The sequence below is a fragment of the Geospiza fortis genome, unplaced genomic scaffold (assembly GCF_000277835.1).
Source record: "Geospiza fortis unplaced genomic scaffold, GeoFor_1.0 scaffold181, whole genome shotgun sequence".
Taxonomy (NCBI): domain Eukaryota; kingdom Metazoa; phylum Chordata; class Aves; order Passeriformes; family Thraupidae; genus Geospiza; species Geospiza fortis.
Window position 1 is genome coordinate 2,051,801 of NW_005054412.1, and position 18,927 is coordinate 2,070,727.

Genomic DNA, 18,927 nt, shown 5'->3' on the forward strand with positions numbered 1-18,927 from the left:
ATTCACAACCAATTTGTATTATCTCTTAAAAAAGTTCCAGTGTTAATTTTTTAACTTTGGCAACACTTGTCAAACTTTTCAAACACATTTCTTGTACAGAACAACACAGAGGAATAAAAGTCTGAGGTGAATAGCTTCCAATAGAAATACCAAAAAAATACCCATTTGAATCAACTGATTAAAGTTTCAAAGATAACATGAAATATATAGTACTTTTTTGTAAAATTAAACATTAAAGAAACAGTTCTGCAGTCCATTTGAAGCATTTAACATGATTCCAGTGAGATTTTTGTGCAAATTTGGCACAATTCCTATAAACATTTAGAGTTTTAGTCATTTCAATTGTACTTGTGTGTTTGTAATAAAACAGCCATTTGAGAGTATAACTTGATCAGTGTTGAAGTAAGTTATTTGCATTTTGGTTTCCTTTGGTTTTACATTAACTGGAGAAATGACTCGTTATACATTCCTTCTGTAACACCACCCATTGACAGAGTGGTCTTGTTTCACTGCTAAACTGACTTTCAACGAAATTTTGGGTGGAGTTCCTGAAGACAGCTATTTATGAGCAGGTAGTCGTGGAACAAGTTGGGAGAAAGACGCAACTCAAGGTAAGGATTCATCTCACCCAAAAGCAGACATCTAATTAATGAACTGCATCTTCATACTGCCCACTTCTACTGCCATAAAGAGTCTAATTCAGCTTCATTTCTATCTTGGTATCTAAAACTAGCCCCCGCCCCCTTGTTCCAGCAACTACTGCCTTTTGTAGTTACTGGATTATAATATAATCCCAATGTGAAGAATTCCTTAGCATTTCTGAACATCAGTGTTAATTTTCCTGCTGTTTCATTGAGGTGTGTAAATGTAGTACTGAAGTATTCAGAAAAATTAAAAGTTTGAAGAACACACCTGAACCACACTGCCAGACCTCAATATAACCAAGATTACTTTGCTGCCTTACCACTGAGGAATTACTGACATCATTATTTTTGCGTGCTTGTTACTTTTAAGAGGTATGCTGCTAAAACTCCCTGACTGGTTCTCAGTTTTCAGATTGAGTGTACGTATATGCGTATTTTTTTATGTGTAAGCAGAACGCTATATAAGAAAAATTCTTCCAAGTGGCACAGAATTATTGCTCGATCAGTTGAGTAAACACAGTTTATACAAACTGGTATTTAAATATGAAAGCTTCCAAAATATCTGCAAGGCAATTGCAACAGCACTGTTATGTTTGAACTATGAGGAGCATAACGTGAAAGACATAATTATTCCATCCACCAAGAAGCCAAGAGAAGAGTTCCAGGAACAAGCAGAAAAATGACACAATTATCAAGCAACTGTTACCTCACAAAAGATGATGGGTGAACTGTAACACACTTAACCTTAGAATTTATCAATTACACATATTCAAAAACATACCTTTTGGATTTAGTGCTTGTTCTTGGTCTGTACTCATGAGATTCATCTTCTATGCCATTCTGCCTTTTATACCAATCAAACAAAGTGCGCAGGATAGAGGGTAGACAATATTCTGAAAGTGAGCTCATTGAGCTTATAACCTATCGGGAAAACACAACGAAACAACAAATAAAATGCTGTTCAGGTTTTCTCTCTTCCTGAAAAAGAGTACTAATTCAATGGTTCTTTCTTGTTTATATCCATTTTTTGAGAACTATGTACAAGCAGTGACTTAATATTCTGCATTTCCTGTCTTTAAAAGATGTGTAGACATGGCACGTAGGAACATGGTTTAGTGTTTAGACTTGACAGTGTTGGGTTTGTGGTTGAACTTGATAATATCAAAAGTCTTTTCCAACCTAAATGAATCTATGATTCTATAAAACATAAACAGAAATGCAACAGAAATGCAAGAGTGTATGTTGACAGAGTCTTTCTATTGATGATATTAAAACGCATTAAAATAGTGTTTAACGTCTTTCAACGTACCAGAAAATCCTCTAGTTTTTCAAGGAGGTTATTTTGATTTTTTACACAATGTTGATTTGAGTTCAAACTGATTGTAAGAAAAGAAAAAGTAATGAATTAGAGGTACTGTCTCCAGGGGTTATATATGACTGTTGGATGCCCCCCTTGCAACTCCGAATATATTGAGAAATACTACAACTTTTGCAATAATTTTAATCAACTGACCGTGCAGATGGATGTATCTTACTCATAGGCTCCCACACCTGAAAACTTAGGAAAAAACCTGAAAACTTCTCTTTTATATATAGGAAAATGTTTAGAGTTTCTTGTGTCATTGTGGGCACAAATAAACAAAACATAGTTTAGAATTATTTCTTAAAGATTGCTGATTAAACAGCTCTAGTGGCATACTGGATAAGAAGATTACTGCTCACTCAGTATTAACTGTGTCACCAATTACAGAAATGTTACTGAGCACGTTGGCCTGAACTGTGACTTAAACATTCTACTACAGGAAACCATAAAGCTAGAAAACATGAAAAGATCAGCAACAAGCAGGGTGAACCTCCCCCCCCCACCCCCCAATTATTATACAAGAGGATAATACATGTATTGCAACTGAACGCTCACAGGTACAGCATTTGCGCACATTCTAAGAAAATAAAAAACCAACTATTTAAAATAGGGAAGAAATTAGTGATCTGGAGATTTTTGACCACCTTAAGATCATGCAGGGCTTGATCCTGCAAAGTGCTGAGTATCAGGAGTGAAGAGCTGAAGTGTGCACTACATGCTAAGTACACTGATCATGTAATTAACTGTCAGGTTTATCCACCTGCTTAAACTTAAACCAGCATGTTTCAATGCTTGTGGAAAAACAATAGAGTTTAATGTCTCATGTAACACCAAACTTGTGTGAATGCTGTGACTCAGACCAGAGCAAAACTGGCAGAGCAAGCATTCCCAAATATTACTATAGCCTTAACTGAGAACTTTTGCGGATGACACTTAGTCTAGATGAGTAACTCTGAATCTCTTTTGTAGTTTTTCAGCCTCAGGATTTAACTAATTCACAGTGCCATTGTGGATTAAAGTCAATGAGACGCTTTGAGAATGAAGTATTATTATTCAGGTATTATGGACTAAAATTAAACATGCTGCATTAGAAAGATATAACAACTGCCCCTGCTAAATTAAAAGTTTCCATGAAAGTAATATTTTTGGAAAACTTTCAATCTAGTCTGCAATAGATTTGATTACCTGAAATATGAAACAAGTTGCTGTGGAAGACATCATGAAGCAACTGCTTGCAGCAGTGACAGGAGGCCTTTCATAAAGAATTACTATAGGACTTCAGGCTCAATTATACCAAAGCCTTCTAGTGTTAAGCCTTCAGATAAATACTCAGAAAAAGTCACCTGGTGTTGGGGCAAACTATACACTACCTTCTCACTTCTCTACTGTTTTTACAAAACTTTTTACGAAGCTAGCACAACACTGCTTGTTAATGACGAAATACAATGAAAATGTGTTTCCTAGGGAAGACTAGAAAAGAACCATAAAATCATAGAATCACAGAATGGTTTGGGTTGGAAGGGACCTCAAAGGTTTTCTCGTTCCAACCTCCCTAACATTGGCTGGGACACCTTCCACTAGACCAGGGTGATCAAAGCCTCAACCAACTGGCTTTGAACACTTCCAGGGATGGGGCATCTACACCTTCTCTGGACAACCTGCTCCAGCCTCACAGTAAAAAATAATATCCTCCTTCTAGTTAGTAAAAAATTACCCTTTTTTAGCTTAAAACCCTCAGCCTTTGTCCTGTGTCCACAGGCCCTACTAAAAAGTTTGTCCTCAAATAGACCTAAATATCTTTTCAGAAATCACAGTAGCTAACTATAAATGAAAAGTTGTTTCAATCAGATCTTCCTGCATGTTCAGTGACATACTTACCACAGCTGATCTCTAAATCCCACCTAAACAATTTCACCAGAAAAAGTCAAAGTGATCCCTGTTAAATCTTCTCATGCCATACTTTCTCTGCTGAATTTACAGTATCTGTCTTCATTTGGGATAAAAGGTCAATATAGCTTTTTTTTTTTTTCTTCTTTTTTTTTTTTTAATCTGTCATTGCACTTTTAAGACAGGAAGGAAGGGTGGACTGGGAAAAGACCTGGCTCTCAGGGAACAGGAAGGGAGGGAAGTCTAGCCAGCATCCCGGTTACTCAACCCTTTCATTTACTGGAAGTAAGTCCAGGAGTGAGATGAATTCCAGCTCTGTGCTGCTCCTGAAAGGGAGTGCACAGATGTACAAATATGTCCTTGTTGGACAAATGATCATATTCTTCCATCATAAATGAACTACCTACTGTATAGCTTAAGGATAAGAAAGCTATGCAAGCAGGGAGCTGTTTGAAACCTGTGTTCAAAGAGCATTAAATATACTTTATGTAAATGCTTAATATTTATTTTGGATTAAAATCCAAGAGTAAATTTAATGAAATTCTGCTCAGACAGCTCACTACAATTTATATACTTTCATAAAAGTCTTGATATATTATCAAAATCCAAATACACGAAAGGTTTCCACTAACAGCAAATTGATATGATTATTTTTTTATTTATAATGAATTTATATGTGCTTTAACACCAAATATATTCAAAACGGCACCCAATTTCCAGCAGTATCATTAATTTTTTGGCATTCTTTTTCTATACCACATATATCAATCAATATATATGTTGAATGGGCATTTTATTGCCATTTTAATAAGCAGAATTGCAGTACTTCATTTTTGCACAGTCTTGGTTTACTTCTTGTGACTCTATTTTTTGCAGAGTGTCTGCATATTTTATCTTCAAATTATTGTTGCGCAGATTCTAAATAATGGACAAGCACAAGTAAGGTTTTACACTTTCTATCAATGCTGCTGAATGCATTTGTGATTGTGGAGATCTCCTTTCATTCACATCTTTGTTCTCAGCTTTCGCTAACTACATCTAAAAATAATATTGGATAAGAATCATTATCAGCACATCATTAATCATGTTTAGGCTGTTTATGAAAAAGGACACTTTATCATAGTGTGCTGCTTAGTGCCTTATTTATTTATTGCATTTTCCACTCTTTTATAATTGTTATTCTTTATTTTAGTTTCCTTTCTGTACCACGCCTGGTTTTATTTTTGTTTTCCTCTCCTAAAAGTATATAAAAGATTAAATGTTTTTGCTTTCCAATTTGCAGTCACCAAAGTAGTGCACTTCAAAGAAGAGAGCAGTAAAACTGTAACAAGAATAAGCTTTTGTGCAGTTTATGCTGAAACTTCTGCAACAGGCTCCTCCGACAGATAGCTTCATATGAAAACTAAGCCTTCCTGTTAAATTTTCACTTTCATGGCCAAAACATTACATTCATTTTGTGTTTTTATATGGAAAGCAGTCTGTAGCTCAGTTCAAGACTACACAGTGCCCTTCTTCTGCCTCCAGTGTTGTCAGTTCATGGAACATTTATACACCGTGGTAAGAACAAACACTACATTAGTAGAGGCTGAGAAAAGAGTAATAAAAATGTTTCCTTAGGTGAGGATCACCCTCTTGGAGAATTATGGGCTTTTGCTAGCTTTTGATCTTTTCATGTACTGCAACTTTATGGTTTCCTGTAATAGGAAGTTTAAGTCATAGTTCACTAGTACAATGTTTAATAACATCTCTGTAACTGGGGACACACAGCATGCTAATACTGGAGTTGTAATGCTCTTTGTCAGTAGGCAGCTAGAGTTGCCTAATCAAGGACTTTCAAAACATGATTTCAAATATACTATGAAAATATTTAAAACCATATGAAAAAATCTACATAATTTCCCGTATATATTTTCTTTATACACATGCACACCTAGAAAGGAAAACACAGTCAGCGTAAGGAATGCAGTTTGTTGGCCAATGGTGAGGCATTCGGCAAGTTGGGATAAGTATCATCATTTCATATATTGCTCAAGATCCTATTATTTTTTTGAGGAGGGTGATGCAATTGGCAGCCAGACATGCTGTCTGCCTAACAGGAGACACTGACTACACCTGCGTGGAGAGACACAGCCCTGGCCCAGTCAGGTTTCCAGACATTGGATCCATCACCACCATCACAGCCAGTGTTCCTAAAATGGTGTCTAAGAATGGGCAGGAAAAATTGCTGGTTCTCAGGGAGACAGAACTATTCAGGGGTAATAGGCAATGCTTTCATAGCCATCTCAAATGGTTTGGGGGTTTCAGTGTTAAACTTGACGCTGGTTACTTTGGGTAGCTAAAGTGCCATTCTGCCATTAACATTGTTGTTAAGTTACTTTTTGGGCTTTTTTTTTCCACCTCTGAAGCTGGCTTGCAAAAAAGCAAGTTTTAAATCAGGTCATGCCTTATTTTTGTTGTTTTTTAATTTACCCTTAGAAGACTGAGCTCAGACATTTTAAATTAACTAGTGACATACTCACTTCAGCATTACTTACCAATTTCACTTAAACTGAATACAGATAATTTTGATAATGTCAAAAGAAATAAAATTAGATTCCTTTGACAGCCTGTCACTTAAATGCCCTAAAACTGAAAATAAAACTGATTAGACACTCCTTGAAGAAGTTTGCTCATAGGGATTGTCCTTCTTTTCCCTCTTCATTTCTGTATTAAAAATATCAGGAATGTCATGGCTGGCATTTTTTGGTTTTGCTAGACAACTGGGTTTCAGAAATAAACACCGAAGCTTTCTGCACCCTAACTGGAAAAGGGAAGTAAGGGATTACCAACCTGGTCTTCCCTCATCCCATAAATGCTTTAAATTTTTGAGTTAACTTCAAAAATAAAACCTGAGTGGTTTCACTTAAAAGCACATGCCTTCTTACTTGGGTTGTGGTATCACATCACATCAAGATCTTCAGAGCTTCCCAGGCAGACCACACCTTCATTTTATTATCCATACTTTCACGACAACTTTATAATACTGACATGTTATCATTTGTAAAACAGCTTATAATGCAATGTACTCCAATAATCTAGCGAGTGAAACATGCCAGGTAAAAAAAGACTTTTTGCTCTGTCTTCCTGTCTCTACTCTAGCTCAGTTCTACCAAATCTGTATTGTGCACTACAAAATTTTGAATGCAAACTCTCTGAATACAATTAAAACCATTCTATGATTGTATGCATTTAGCTGAACTAAATTCATTTTAGTAAGTATGAACCATGTTTTTGAAAATGGGCTCGTAAGCCAGGTTCAGGCCCCGTCTGCTGATCACAGGCCTGCATCAATCCCACAAGCACCAGAACATCTCAAAATGAAAATGCTATTTAAGTAGAAAAAAATGTAAAAGCTGAAAAGGGAAACATAGCCATCAACCTGGTATGAGGCTGACAAATTCTGAAAATTTCAGCTTAAATAGTTTGTTTTAAAAATTTCAAGCACCTGAAAGCAGGCTTTCTGACAAGACATCTAAGTCAATCTCACCACTATACTTTTCTACCAACTCTGCATATAGGTAGGACTTCAGATATATGGATAGAAAGATATATGAATGTCATAATATAATAAAATTCACCTTGGTGTTTGATCTGCATCTGTTTTTTTTTTTCCCTCCTGTATTCAGAGTAAATTGCTACAGCAGTAAACACACAGTTGTTTCACTCTAGGAAGCTTTTGCTGTTCTCATTAAATGATCTTGACTTAATTACTCAATTTTCTGTCTATTTACTAATTACTAGGAGAAGTATCAGTCTTCCAATTCCTCCTTTTAAAGGGCCAAAATTTGCTAAACCATAAATATTTAATCAAATGACGGCCACCCATTATGAGTTTGTTTAATGCACTGCAGGAACAGTATCACAAGGTTTGCATCTGGATGGCTTAATTTGTTTTACTTTCCCATTTGAGTGTAACATTCTTCCCACAGGAAGGAAAATAATATGTATATAAAATTAATCCTGACAATTGAACTTATATTTAATTTTAAACACAACAGGTTGGCTCAGCCTATTTGAAGGGCAGCTCACACATAAGTCATGCTGAGTCACAGCTACAGAGGCAAACCAAACCAATGAGACTGATGGCAACAACCATGATTTTACAGGCCCTCACATTAACTATAAAAGAAACCTCATAAAAGAAAGATTGGGAGCCACACACCTGTTTCAAAAATGACATGATTTGAAAAGATACAAATTTTGCTTCAAGATCCCCATCGGGGGAAACAGACAAGAAACCATGTATGTGCCCAATACACTATAAAAAGAACAAGTTCTATGGCAGAAAAATATTGACCTTGGAAACAGAGGAAAAATTCTTCCAATTTATATCCAAGAATGGTTAGGCAAGCATTTATCATTTATCTACCCAAAGAACATAACGAAATTTTACTTCTGCAGTATGCAACAACAGTAAAAGGACTCTAGAATGCCTTCTAATGCACTCCTCTTTTAGCCTGAGGAATGGAAATCATGTAATTTCAAGTGTCTTACTTGATCAAATTGGGGATCTTCTCCTCGTTGTAGAGATTTGGTCAGTGGCTTCTCCTGAAAGAAAATATATTAAATATGCATTACTTAAGATCAATACTATCATATTCTACTATTATTTTTCTGTTAGATTTTTTACTCACATAATGTGCCTCCTGATCTGATCCTGGAGATACCAGGACAGGTGCTGCATATGCAAAGGAGGCCTCTGCATATGTATCAGCCAACACTGACAGACTGTCTTGAGTGATTTTAATGTCTTTTCATGAAAGAGAAGGATTGGCCATTCATTACATCTGAGTTTGTGCTCACACCAATGATAAATTCTTACAACATCCTAAAAAGCACCTCATGTTTCCTCTAATACATAACCAAGGGGTTCTATTTAGGAGAAAAGGAGACTCAGAGATGACCTCATCGCTCTCCACAGCTCCCTGAAAGGTGGCTGTAGTCAGGTGCTGGTCAGTCTCTTTCACCAGGCAGTGACAGAACCAGAGGACACAGTCTCAAGCTGTGCCAAGGGAAATATAGATTGGATATTAGGAAAAAGTTTTTTATGGAAAGATGATAAAGTACTGGAATGGTCTGCCCGGGCAGGTGGTGGAGTCACCATCCCTGGATGCGTTTAAAAAAAGACTGGATGCGGCACTTGGTGCCATGGTTTAGCTGAGGTGTTAGGGCATGGGTTAGATTTGATGATCTTGAAGATCTCTTCCAACCTTCTGATTCTGTGATTCTGTTACATGATGTCCCTTCTTGTTATACAACTACCGGGCAATACAAACATGACCATAGAAATAATGCATCACACAGAGCATACTGAAAGAAAGGTGGTCTTAGAAGAATCAAAGACCATAGAGTTCATTTTTAAGGAAGACAGTTGTGGGGAAAATTATTACAGAAAGAATTAAAAAAGGTAATTTCAGAATGGAAGCAAATTTTCAGGTCATATTCTCAGAGTAACTGGAAAAGCCGAGAACTGTCCAACTCAGAAAAACCATGTGTGAACATTATTCACCTGCATGGCTTCTTTGTCAAGCAGGCTGAACTACTGAGACATGGAGAAGTACACAGGCCAATATTCTAGATGCATGCAACAGTACACAAAACATGAATCTCCTACGCCACAATGAAAATAAACAACACATGAGGGCAGATGACATTCTGAAAAACACATCACTTGTCACCATCACAGTTCTGCTGTGAATTACACTACTGTTTCTGGTGTCTACAATGTGCCAGTGCCTTATTCTTCTACAAATCATGACTCTTTCTTCTCCTACAGCTGCAAGACTGGGACTCTCCCACCAGCTCAGAATGAGATTTTGTGTTCAGCTTTCAACAAACTATTACACTCATCAGCATCTGTTAACGTAGCAGGCAAAATACCATCCCTGCCAGGGAATAATAGATATAAAATAAAGAAATCTGTAAAGCTGATGAGATAAGGAAATGGAGAGACTTGAGCTGGACCAAAGATTTCTATTATTTCATGTTTCTTTCAGAAGCAAATGTTGCCCGGTATAATCTGCTGACTGATTTTGAAATTAATTATGCTGATCCACTTGTAATGCCAGCTGGCAAGGAGGCCAACTGTGGGGTGACTGCAGTATCCCCTGACTACCTAGCAAATACAAAAATCAACAAAATGTTTTCTACTGAGTCACTGATTTACCCAGAAAAGCCATCAATATTTTTCATTGTTTTCTCCAATATCTCAAGTGAATCCTCCAGGTTACATTACGGGCACAACAGTTATTAATTACAACTTTATGACAGATTATTGGTGGTGAATATCTGCATAAAAAAACCCTGTAACCCTGAGAAAACACAGGATACCACCCCACCCACAGTCCTCCTCCTCCTCCTCAATCAGTAAGTCAGCTCTACCCTGCCTAGTTGTGTCTCAAAGGAGGACACAACTTCTTCTGTCTCTTGCTTTTCACTGAAAAGGACAGCAGATAAACTTTCAAAAGTAGTGCTTAACTTATTTGAAAGGAAAAGGATTCTTGTTTTCATGGGTCCTGGACAAACCAGCATACTAAGAATTTACTGCTGTTTAGGAAAAAAAAAAATCAACACTCCCTTTTTTTGTCTTCTTAATTAAGAAATTTCTGATCCTGTTCAGAAGACTTGTGTTACCATAGATAAACGCCTATTTCAACAAAAAGGACTTCAGCATGCAGAAGCTTTGTGTTTCCATGACCAACACTGCAGTACTTGGCTTTCAGAGAGCAGAGTTTCAGGCAGAAATGATGTGTGGGATTCCTCATCACATACCATCTCTAAACAAGACAAACCACACTCTGGGAACCTGAGATAGGAACTGCAATCCAGAAAATGTCCTCATCACCTGTAACCTCTCTGGAGAAGCACATACACCTCCCCGATATTTGAGTTTCTGATGATGACATTCCCCAGGGGATGCAGCCCTGAGTTAAAGAAGATGACTCCATGTGGCAATGCAATACAAGCCATCGTGTGCCCTCCTACAGGTGCTACACCAGGGCTTCCCCAGCCGTGGCGCACTGACCTAAAGAGACCATTCACAGGCCATGCAGCAGCCTTGGTCACAGCAGAAGACAGCTGGGATGGAGAACTGCCAAAAGCCAGGAAGGCCTCTGCTGCCATAACTTCTCAGTATCTGTGGTTTAGGGCTTCAGTTGAGGCATTTTTCCTCCCTTCATCCCATCCTGCACCTACTGCTGCTCCTGCTGTTCCCTTCCCCTCACACTTTTGCCAGGCAGCAGCTGCTGCTGCAGCTCTCTCTGCCTCTTCATCATGCCCCCGTTTGGGCGGCTGCTGCTACTGCTGCTGCTGCTTCTCCCTTGACTCCTTCCTAGGACACTTCTGCCACTGGTGCTGCCTGCTGCCACTGCCTCAGGACCCAACCTGACCCCATGGAGACAAGAGTCTTTGCACACACCTTCCCACTTCTGGGAGTGGGGTGCCCACACCAGAGTCACTCATTGTATCCCTGCAGCAAATGGCAACAGCCATATAAGATTGTATAAGGGGTTTGGAAGTTTGGGAGAACTGAGCATATAACTTATTACTACTTACTACTAATGCTGAGTGCTGAACAGATAAAGAACTGAATAAAGAAAGATGAAGGGCCAGAAAGAAATGTGTTTGGGGTTTAGTTGTCTAAGCACTCCTAAAACATAAAAGCATGAATGCATTCGTGATAAGAGCAACAACTGACCGTGTCAGGGAGACATTACTGAGCAAATTCAAAGGCAACTCAATTATATGCAGGTACTTCAAGTGTCCTTTGAAAACAGCAATTTTTCTTTATGCAGTAGATAATTTCTTTTCATCTACTGTAAACAACTTGCCTATTCTATTTCCTTAGTTCCAATATCCTTACAAATCTCACCTTTTCATTTTGCGTAGTATTTTCAACAGTGTTGCTATGGCAGATACTACATAAAATAAATTTATACTCATGGTAGGTGTCTTTACTGCATACCACAGTTCAGACTTGCAAAGAAAGATTAAAATGAGTAATAATATGAAACTGTCTCTAGGCAAGAGATTTAACCTGGAGATACACTTAATTAGTTTTCAAAAAATCCTTTCTAGCCTCATGGTACAATTTTACTTCAATTTATTTTCTTGCCCACCCGACTCAGGAATGGCAAAGAGGCCTTTTTAAAATATAAGTTGACTTATTTAAGTCTCTGTCGATATACTATATTTTACAAAAATGTCTTCCAAATCTTAGATGAATAGTTTGGCTGAATTTGGAGCCAAAGCCTACAACAACAAAATATGAATAAAGAAAGTTTTGATTAATATGGAAGGCCCATAGCTTACTGAACTATGAAAAAACATTAGAAAATTTCAGAAGAATGGATTCTCAATAGTAGCATTTCAACTTTTAATCACTAAACTAAACATCCTTATTATTTCTTGTTTGAAGTGCTGCCTTCAGTTCTGTACTCTATATTTGTTCACGCTGGTTACTCCCATGATATAAACATGTTAGAGATAAATAGTAAAGGAATTTAATATTTGAAACCATTGTTTCTCAATAAAAACATCTAAATGGTTTGTGTCACCAATGCCTACAAAACAAAATGCTCAACTAAAACTTAACTTCCTTCCTCTCTCTCATTGCTCTTGGGAAAACACAAATAGAACATAATAAAACAGAATATATTAACTATGCAGTAGGAAATATATATTTTATCATATTTGCATGCATCAACTAAATATAATATTTACAAATTACCTAAAAAACAACATATCATTCAAACTCTCTGTTCACACACAAAAACATTTCTCCAAAGACTGTCAGTGACTTTTAATGGTTAATACATTAAGGCTGTTTCAGGGCTGCTACACAAATATAATTGGGTAAATTTACACAGGAATAGCCACCTGTCACAGAACTGAGTGTTCAGGGAAACATAAAAACAAAAGGATGTTGTAGTGCCTATTAAGCTTCACTATGCCACCATGTTATAATGACATATAATGCCTCTTAAAGCTATTTCTAATCTCAGCAACCATTAGGCCTGTTTTTCCTACTGAACTGTGACAGGCTACTGTGTTACTGATTGAGATAAACCCCTTTTTTTTTTTTCTTCCTAAAAGCATGGTGAAAGGATATTTTAACACAAATTTTAACTTTTGCACTGCACACTAAAAAAGCAGCCAGATATACTCTACTGAGAACTCTGCTGGGGTGGAAGACCCACCAAACAGAAAGAAGAATGCACCTTTCCACATAAAATGGAGTAGACATAGAACACATTCAACTACTACAGTTACAACATATGTAAAATGCATGTAAGAACAATCTTCAGAGCCCAAAAATCCCCAAGTGTGATTCTTTCTTCTTATGATGAATCAACCCATCGGCCCCCTCTCCCCCAGATGAACATCTCTGTCTTACACACCTTTCAGCTGGAAAGAGAATAGGTGTTTGTAGGAAAGGGTCTGCTCTCAAACAGGTCCATTTTTTTTTTTACTTTGATTATTTTGTGCATACAAAACCAGGAAAAGGCATCACTATCAGTCCTGTACTCATGTGATGGGTAACCCATGTCCTCTACTCCAGCCGTGTGCTCCTGCCTTCTGCTCCCAGAAGGGATCTGTGCTGATCCTGCACTGAGCAGGTCCATGAAGCTGAACTTGTGAGTATTTACTTCTATTTGGCCCTTTCAAAATTGGATATGGAACAGTCTGGGGTCACACACAAAAAGCTCTTGTACAGAAAATAGCTCTGAACTTCTCAGAAAGCGATTTTTTCACTTATATACCTTTTTACTATTTGGAAATTGCCACCACCACTCCAAGGAGTTTAATTAATTTATACCTAAGCAATTAAGAGAGCCAAGCTTTTTGACTGAAAAGGATAATCTGTTTACTCTGATAGCCTCCCAACTATCTCCCACCTGCGAGTTCAATGAAACAGGCAAATTAGTGTCCAGTTTTCATTAACCATTCTTTGCAAGTCAGCAGGTCCTCATGCATAAACATATAAACTGCCTGTTCAGTGGATGACAACAGAATCTTTGACTTCTCTTAGCATCAATTAGCTGCTAGACTCTTCTTTTAAGAAACTGTCAGTGACCATGGTACACAGAGAGTAAAATAAAGGAGATTTCCCTCATTAACCTTTGAAATTCTAAGCATACAGCAACTGGAAATTTTAAAGACAAACATAATAAAGAAGATACAATAATACAGCTTCAAGGAAACATGAGAACTTTGCATAAGACAAAATTACAGATGCACAAAATGTTAACAAAAACTGTGATGGACTTCATTTAACTGTTGAAAATTGAGTCAAAAAGCAATACTAATTGTGCATGGTACTTCATGTGGTGGAAATAAGCATATTTCAAGTGGCCATGAAATATATGCAAAAATACGCTACATCAAAAAAAAATTATTTAACAAGCTCAAGTCAAAAACCTACTTGTAATTACAGTTAATGAACAAAAATAATGAAAGGTGCATGTTTAAAAGACAAACTCAGTATTACTGAGTCTATTCTTTCTTCACGTAATTGCTTTGGGTTTTTTTTTTGCAATAGCTCTTCTGTTTTGTTCATGTGGAAAAGGATGTGCCTGTACCGCTGAATATAAAAATTCAGGAAAACATCAGTTCAGCTTCAAATACAGGTACTCACTCCCTGGCTTTGACTCTTTGGCATCGCCGTCATGCACTGTTCTAATTGGATGATAGACTATGTCATCACATCGGGTATTGCAGGATAATTTTTGTCTGATTACCACATTCTCTGCAAAAGGCATCTTTTACCTGGACTGTCTACCAAGAAAACTAAAACGTGGACACATACATTTTGGTCATGTAAATGTTTAGTCTGAAGTAACTGATATGTCAGAAAAATAATGGCCATACAGGCCAAAAAATTACCAAATTGATTTTCAGAAGTGATTTTCTACAGAAATAAATTTCAAGCGTCCTGAAGAAAGAAGCAAACCCAGTGAACTAGAGATTGCTATTTCATGCAAAGTACAAAAATTTGCACTGTTACTTTCCCAGGATAACATAGAATGTAAAAAAAAAAAAACAAACAACTCCCAACACAAACAAAATTGATTTTCTTTCACTAGCCTTTAGCAAGCAACTCAAGAACTCTACCATTCTTATCTGAACAGTATAAAAATTCCCAGATATTCCCTTAACTCAGTGTTGACAATAAACAGTTGCAAACTTTAAACAAAAGTTAAATGCCGTTGCAAATATGCAGGTAACAGCAAAAAACCTCCCAGGAAATGAAATTAAATGAAACCAAACCAAGCCAAAAAATCCCCAAACAAACAAACAAACAAACAAAAAAAAAACAGCCCCAAAAAACCAGCAACCCAAACAAAAAAAAACCCAAACCAACAAATTATAACAACAGATCTACTACTCTCAGCATTTCTATTTTCTATTGCAAAGTAAGATGCTTTGTCACAGGCAGGAAGTAAAACTTTTTTTACTGCAACATTTTCTTTTTTATATATATATAAGAATAAAAATATTTTCTTATCTATATATAAAAGAAAAAATATTTTCTTCTATATATATAAAAGAATAAAAAATTCTTAATTTCTTTTACTACAATATTTTAAGCCCAAAAAAGCTGGAAACTACTTGTGGACCAGCTCTGAAAGAAATCTTTTAAAGACATGCTTTTGTGAAACCTTAAAGAAATATTTCAAATACATGCTTTTGTGAAACCTGTAAGCTGAAAATAGTACTAATGATAACTCAACTGAGATTTGAGGTACACTCTAGCACAAGTGAGAATGGAAATTTTCAGGGTTGTTTGTTTTCAGAACTCGTTTTAATACTCTTCAAAATTGTAACTTAATGAACACATCAAAATCCTCTGTGTATTAGGATCCTCCTGGTTAGTATTACAACACTGTCCTTGGTTTTCCTGGTTTTATTTATTGCAATACTACAGTGTACAGAAAGAGGTAGATTTTATAATGTGTAAGTATGATAAATTTAAAAAGACCATCTGGAGACAAAGTGTGGGCACTTAATGTTGACACCATAATTCCATCACAGCCTTGTGTGATTCTAACCTAAAAAATTCCAATATAAGAAGATAAAATTTTGTTGATTGGAACCTAATTTGCTAGGGTAAGGGATGTATAAGGCCTCAGTCATGAGTGGTGTCATAGGATGCAGTATGAGAATCCAAGATCTTTCATTTATGAGCCTGTCGGACTGGAATAAGCACAATACTCTAAAAAATGTTTGATGTGGTGATTTCTATGTAACAATAAGAACAATAGATGATGGATATCAAAACTTCCAAGTACCTTTGCATGAAACTGCTATTCAAGGTATCGTTTCAACTGTTTATTATGGTTTATTAAGGGTTTTCAGCTATGTGACCTGGCTCAGCAAGGCCCCTGACAGGGAGGGGGCAGGGCTGTGGCAGCAGGAGACTGCTGTGGCTGTTGTGGCAGGGATTAATGGCTCCAAAACCTGGGAATGGGTCCTGGCCTGTGGGCAGGTGTGGGAGAGACTCAGAGGAGGCCATTAAGGCTTATTAGTGCCTTAGGGCCCTGACCACTGGTTACCCACTCAGAATAATGTGACCTAATTTAATAAAGCCTATAGGAAGCCTTTATCAGTTGAGTTGAATAAATTTAGGCTTGTAATTGCAGGGCTTCTCCAAGCGCAGCAGGGATCTCTGCAAACAGGAATCACATTCTCTCATCAAGACCCAGACAGCCAGGGGTAATAGAGGACAGCAAATGACCCTGGCCATGGTCTGCTGTCTGATGTCCACTACTGCTTTAACATCAGGTAGATACTTATTGTCACCAACTGTGCACCTGTTTTCACAGAACAGAAAAAGAGATGAGGAAAGTGTATTTCTAAAGTGAACTTGAGAATTACTGCCAGTAGTTTTCTTTAAAATTCTGTTACTTGGACCTTTTTTGGTTATGTGTTTATTTCAAAGGCTGTAACTGTACCGTATCAGAGGTGTCCCAAGATGATTAGATCTGAAGCCTTTTCCTACTGGTTACTGGTACTGATTTGACAGACTTTCAAGGAGGATGCCAGATGCCCTTGCAGAGCTAATGTAAGCCTTCACTGTTCTTTTGCTACAAGTCTGTTGGCCCCAAAATCCGTAGCTTCCACACGTATTGGAAGCTAATGCTCAGCCAATGAAACAAGACCTTAATGGGTGGATCTCCAGTTTGGGAAGATAGTTATGTGAAGTATTTCAAGTTTTCTCATATTTGGCATGCCACCACATATGCAGGGTCAAATATGGTATAATTCAAGCTGTCTGATGTATAAACTGTGCCATGCCAGATTCAGGCCCAGAAGAGAGCGCATAAATTAGGCAATACCTCAATGACTTCATATGTGACTCTGAAAGCATGCAAAGGATGAAGCTGTTGTGAAGCTATGGGAAGGTACCTCTTTAATGAACTGCTACTTATCTGCCAACAATGCTACTGAAGTGCACACTTGATTTTCTTCTGTCCTTCATGATGACAGACTTCAGTGATAAGATTGGCCTGAAATGACTGTAGTAGAACTTCCCATTTTCTGGAGAGTGGCAATAGCCATATCCTTAAATGACACCATAATGTGATTAAGGGCATGTGGTAGGTTCTCTGCTATATTTGCAAGCATTGGCCAACATGTGACGCAGTGTGACAGCCTCAGTGACCTTGGACTGTCTGTCTTGCAATGTTAAATTCTCATAGTGATTTGAACCATCGTATGTACCATTCACTATCCTCCAACTGTATCCATGCAGTAATGAGACCGAGGGACAGCAAGCATCCTGAAGAGTCCTGCCATGGGAATGAGCTCTGCTCATGTCTCAAGGAGCATTCTGCATGCACACTCAGCCATGAAAACCCCGAGAGCACTGAGAAAGTGCCCATTGACACCGTCTGACTCTGAAATGTATGAATGTTCTATGGACCTGTATCTAAGTGCAAATGACAATGCCAACGGCTATGCAAAAACGTGTCTGTTTCCTTCTCTGCTCGCTAAATGGCATAAAATTTTCCCCTCAGTCTCATATGGATGTTGGAATCAGACTATACTGGATGCTCTCTCTGTTCTCCTGCACTCCCTACAATTATTTCTGAAACCTTACATTTGTCTCTCCCTCTATCTCTTTTTCCCCCAGCTGCATCCTTCATATTCTTTTTCCCTCAACTTCTGTGTTTCAGTACTGCAGTGTGTCTCCCTGAACTACACCAAAGATAGCTGATCTATGATCATTGCTTCAATCATGCAAATCTTTCCAGGTCTTTCTGGAAGATAATTGTGCTGAGGTTCAAGATTACCCACCCTAGCTCCATACTGTTCAGCGCCTGGCTTCTGCTACAGGTCTCAGCCTGAGATACATACTGAGATTACTGGAGGGAGATATTATATCTGTGGTAGTAAGTGGAAAGGAAAGTGAAGAATCTTTATGCCATTGGACTTGTCTTTGTTATATTTGATTGCTCTCCATCTTTTGTACAAAAGGCCAATCTTTCCCATGATTTTCTGTTTTCATTCATCCTTTGAGTTCCTGAGTAGAGCCTGCTTATTTCATGGAAGAGATCTCCCAGGCTTAGCTGCCTTTCCTTCTGCTGGAGAAAAGAGCACACTGATCTGGCCCAGCTTGGGCTTCTTTATCACCAGCGGACTGGACTATATTTGGAAAGCCAGTGAACTCCCAAGGAAAACTGATTAGTGAAGAAGGGAAGAGTGATGACTGAACCATTGTTCGGCTTAATTGATTTCTTGAAACAGAGCAGTTAGCTGCTGGAAAGTCTGAGTAAAAGGAAACAGAACTGAAGAGACAGTCCACACAGAAATTAAACTCAGAATCATAGAATCATTGAGTGATTTGGGTTGGAAGGACCTTAAAGAATATCAAACTCCAACCCTCCTGGCATGGGCAGGGACACCTCCCACTAGATCAGATTGCTCTATTTTGGTCTTGAATACTTCCAGGGACTGGGCACTTAAAGCTTCTCTGGGCAATGAGAAATCCTT

The 18,927-nt window shown here is 37.7% G+C and overlaps 1 protein-coding gene across 4 annotated transcripts in view; it reads right to left on the minus strand.

The window, feature by feature from the left end:
- FRY (FRY microtubule binding protein) overlaps positions 1-18,927 on the minus strand; it is a 159,439-nt gene that overhangs the window by 104,946 nt on the left and 35,566 nt on the right. For all 4 annotated transcript variants that reach the window (XM_005426367.2, XM_031061396.1, XM_031061397.1 and 1 more), the window contains exons 3-4: positions 8,428-8,481; positions 1,426-1,565 (exon numbers count right to left, since the gene is read on the minus strand). In XM_005426367.2, the coding sequence (XP_005426424.1) occupies positions 1,426-1,565; positions 8,428-8,481 (194 nt within the window). The remainder of the gene's footprint in view (positions 1-1,425; positions 1,566-8,427; positions 8,482-18,927) is intronic.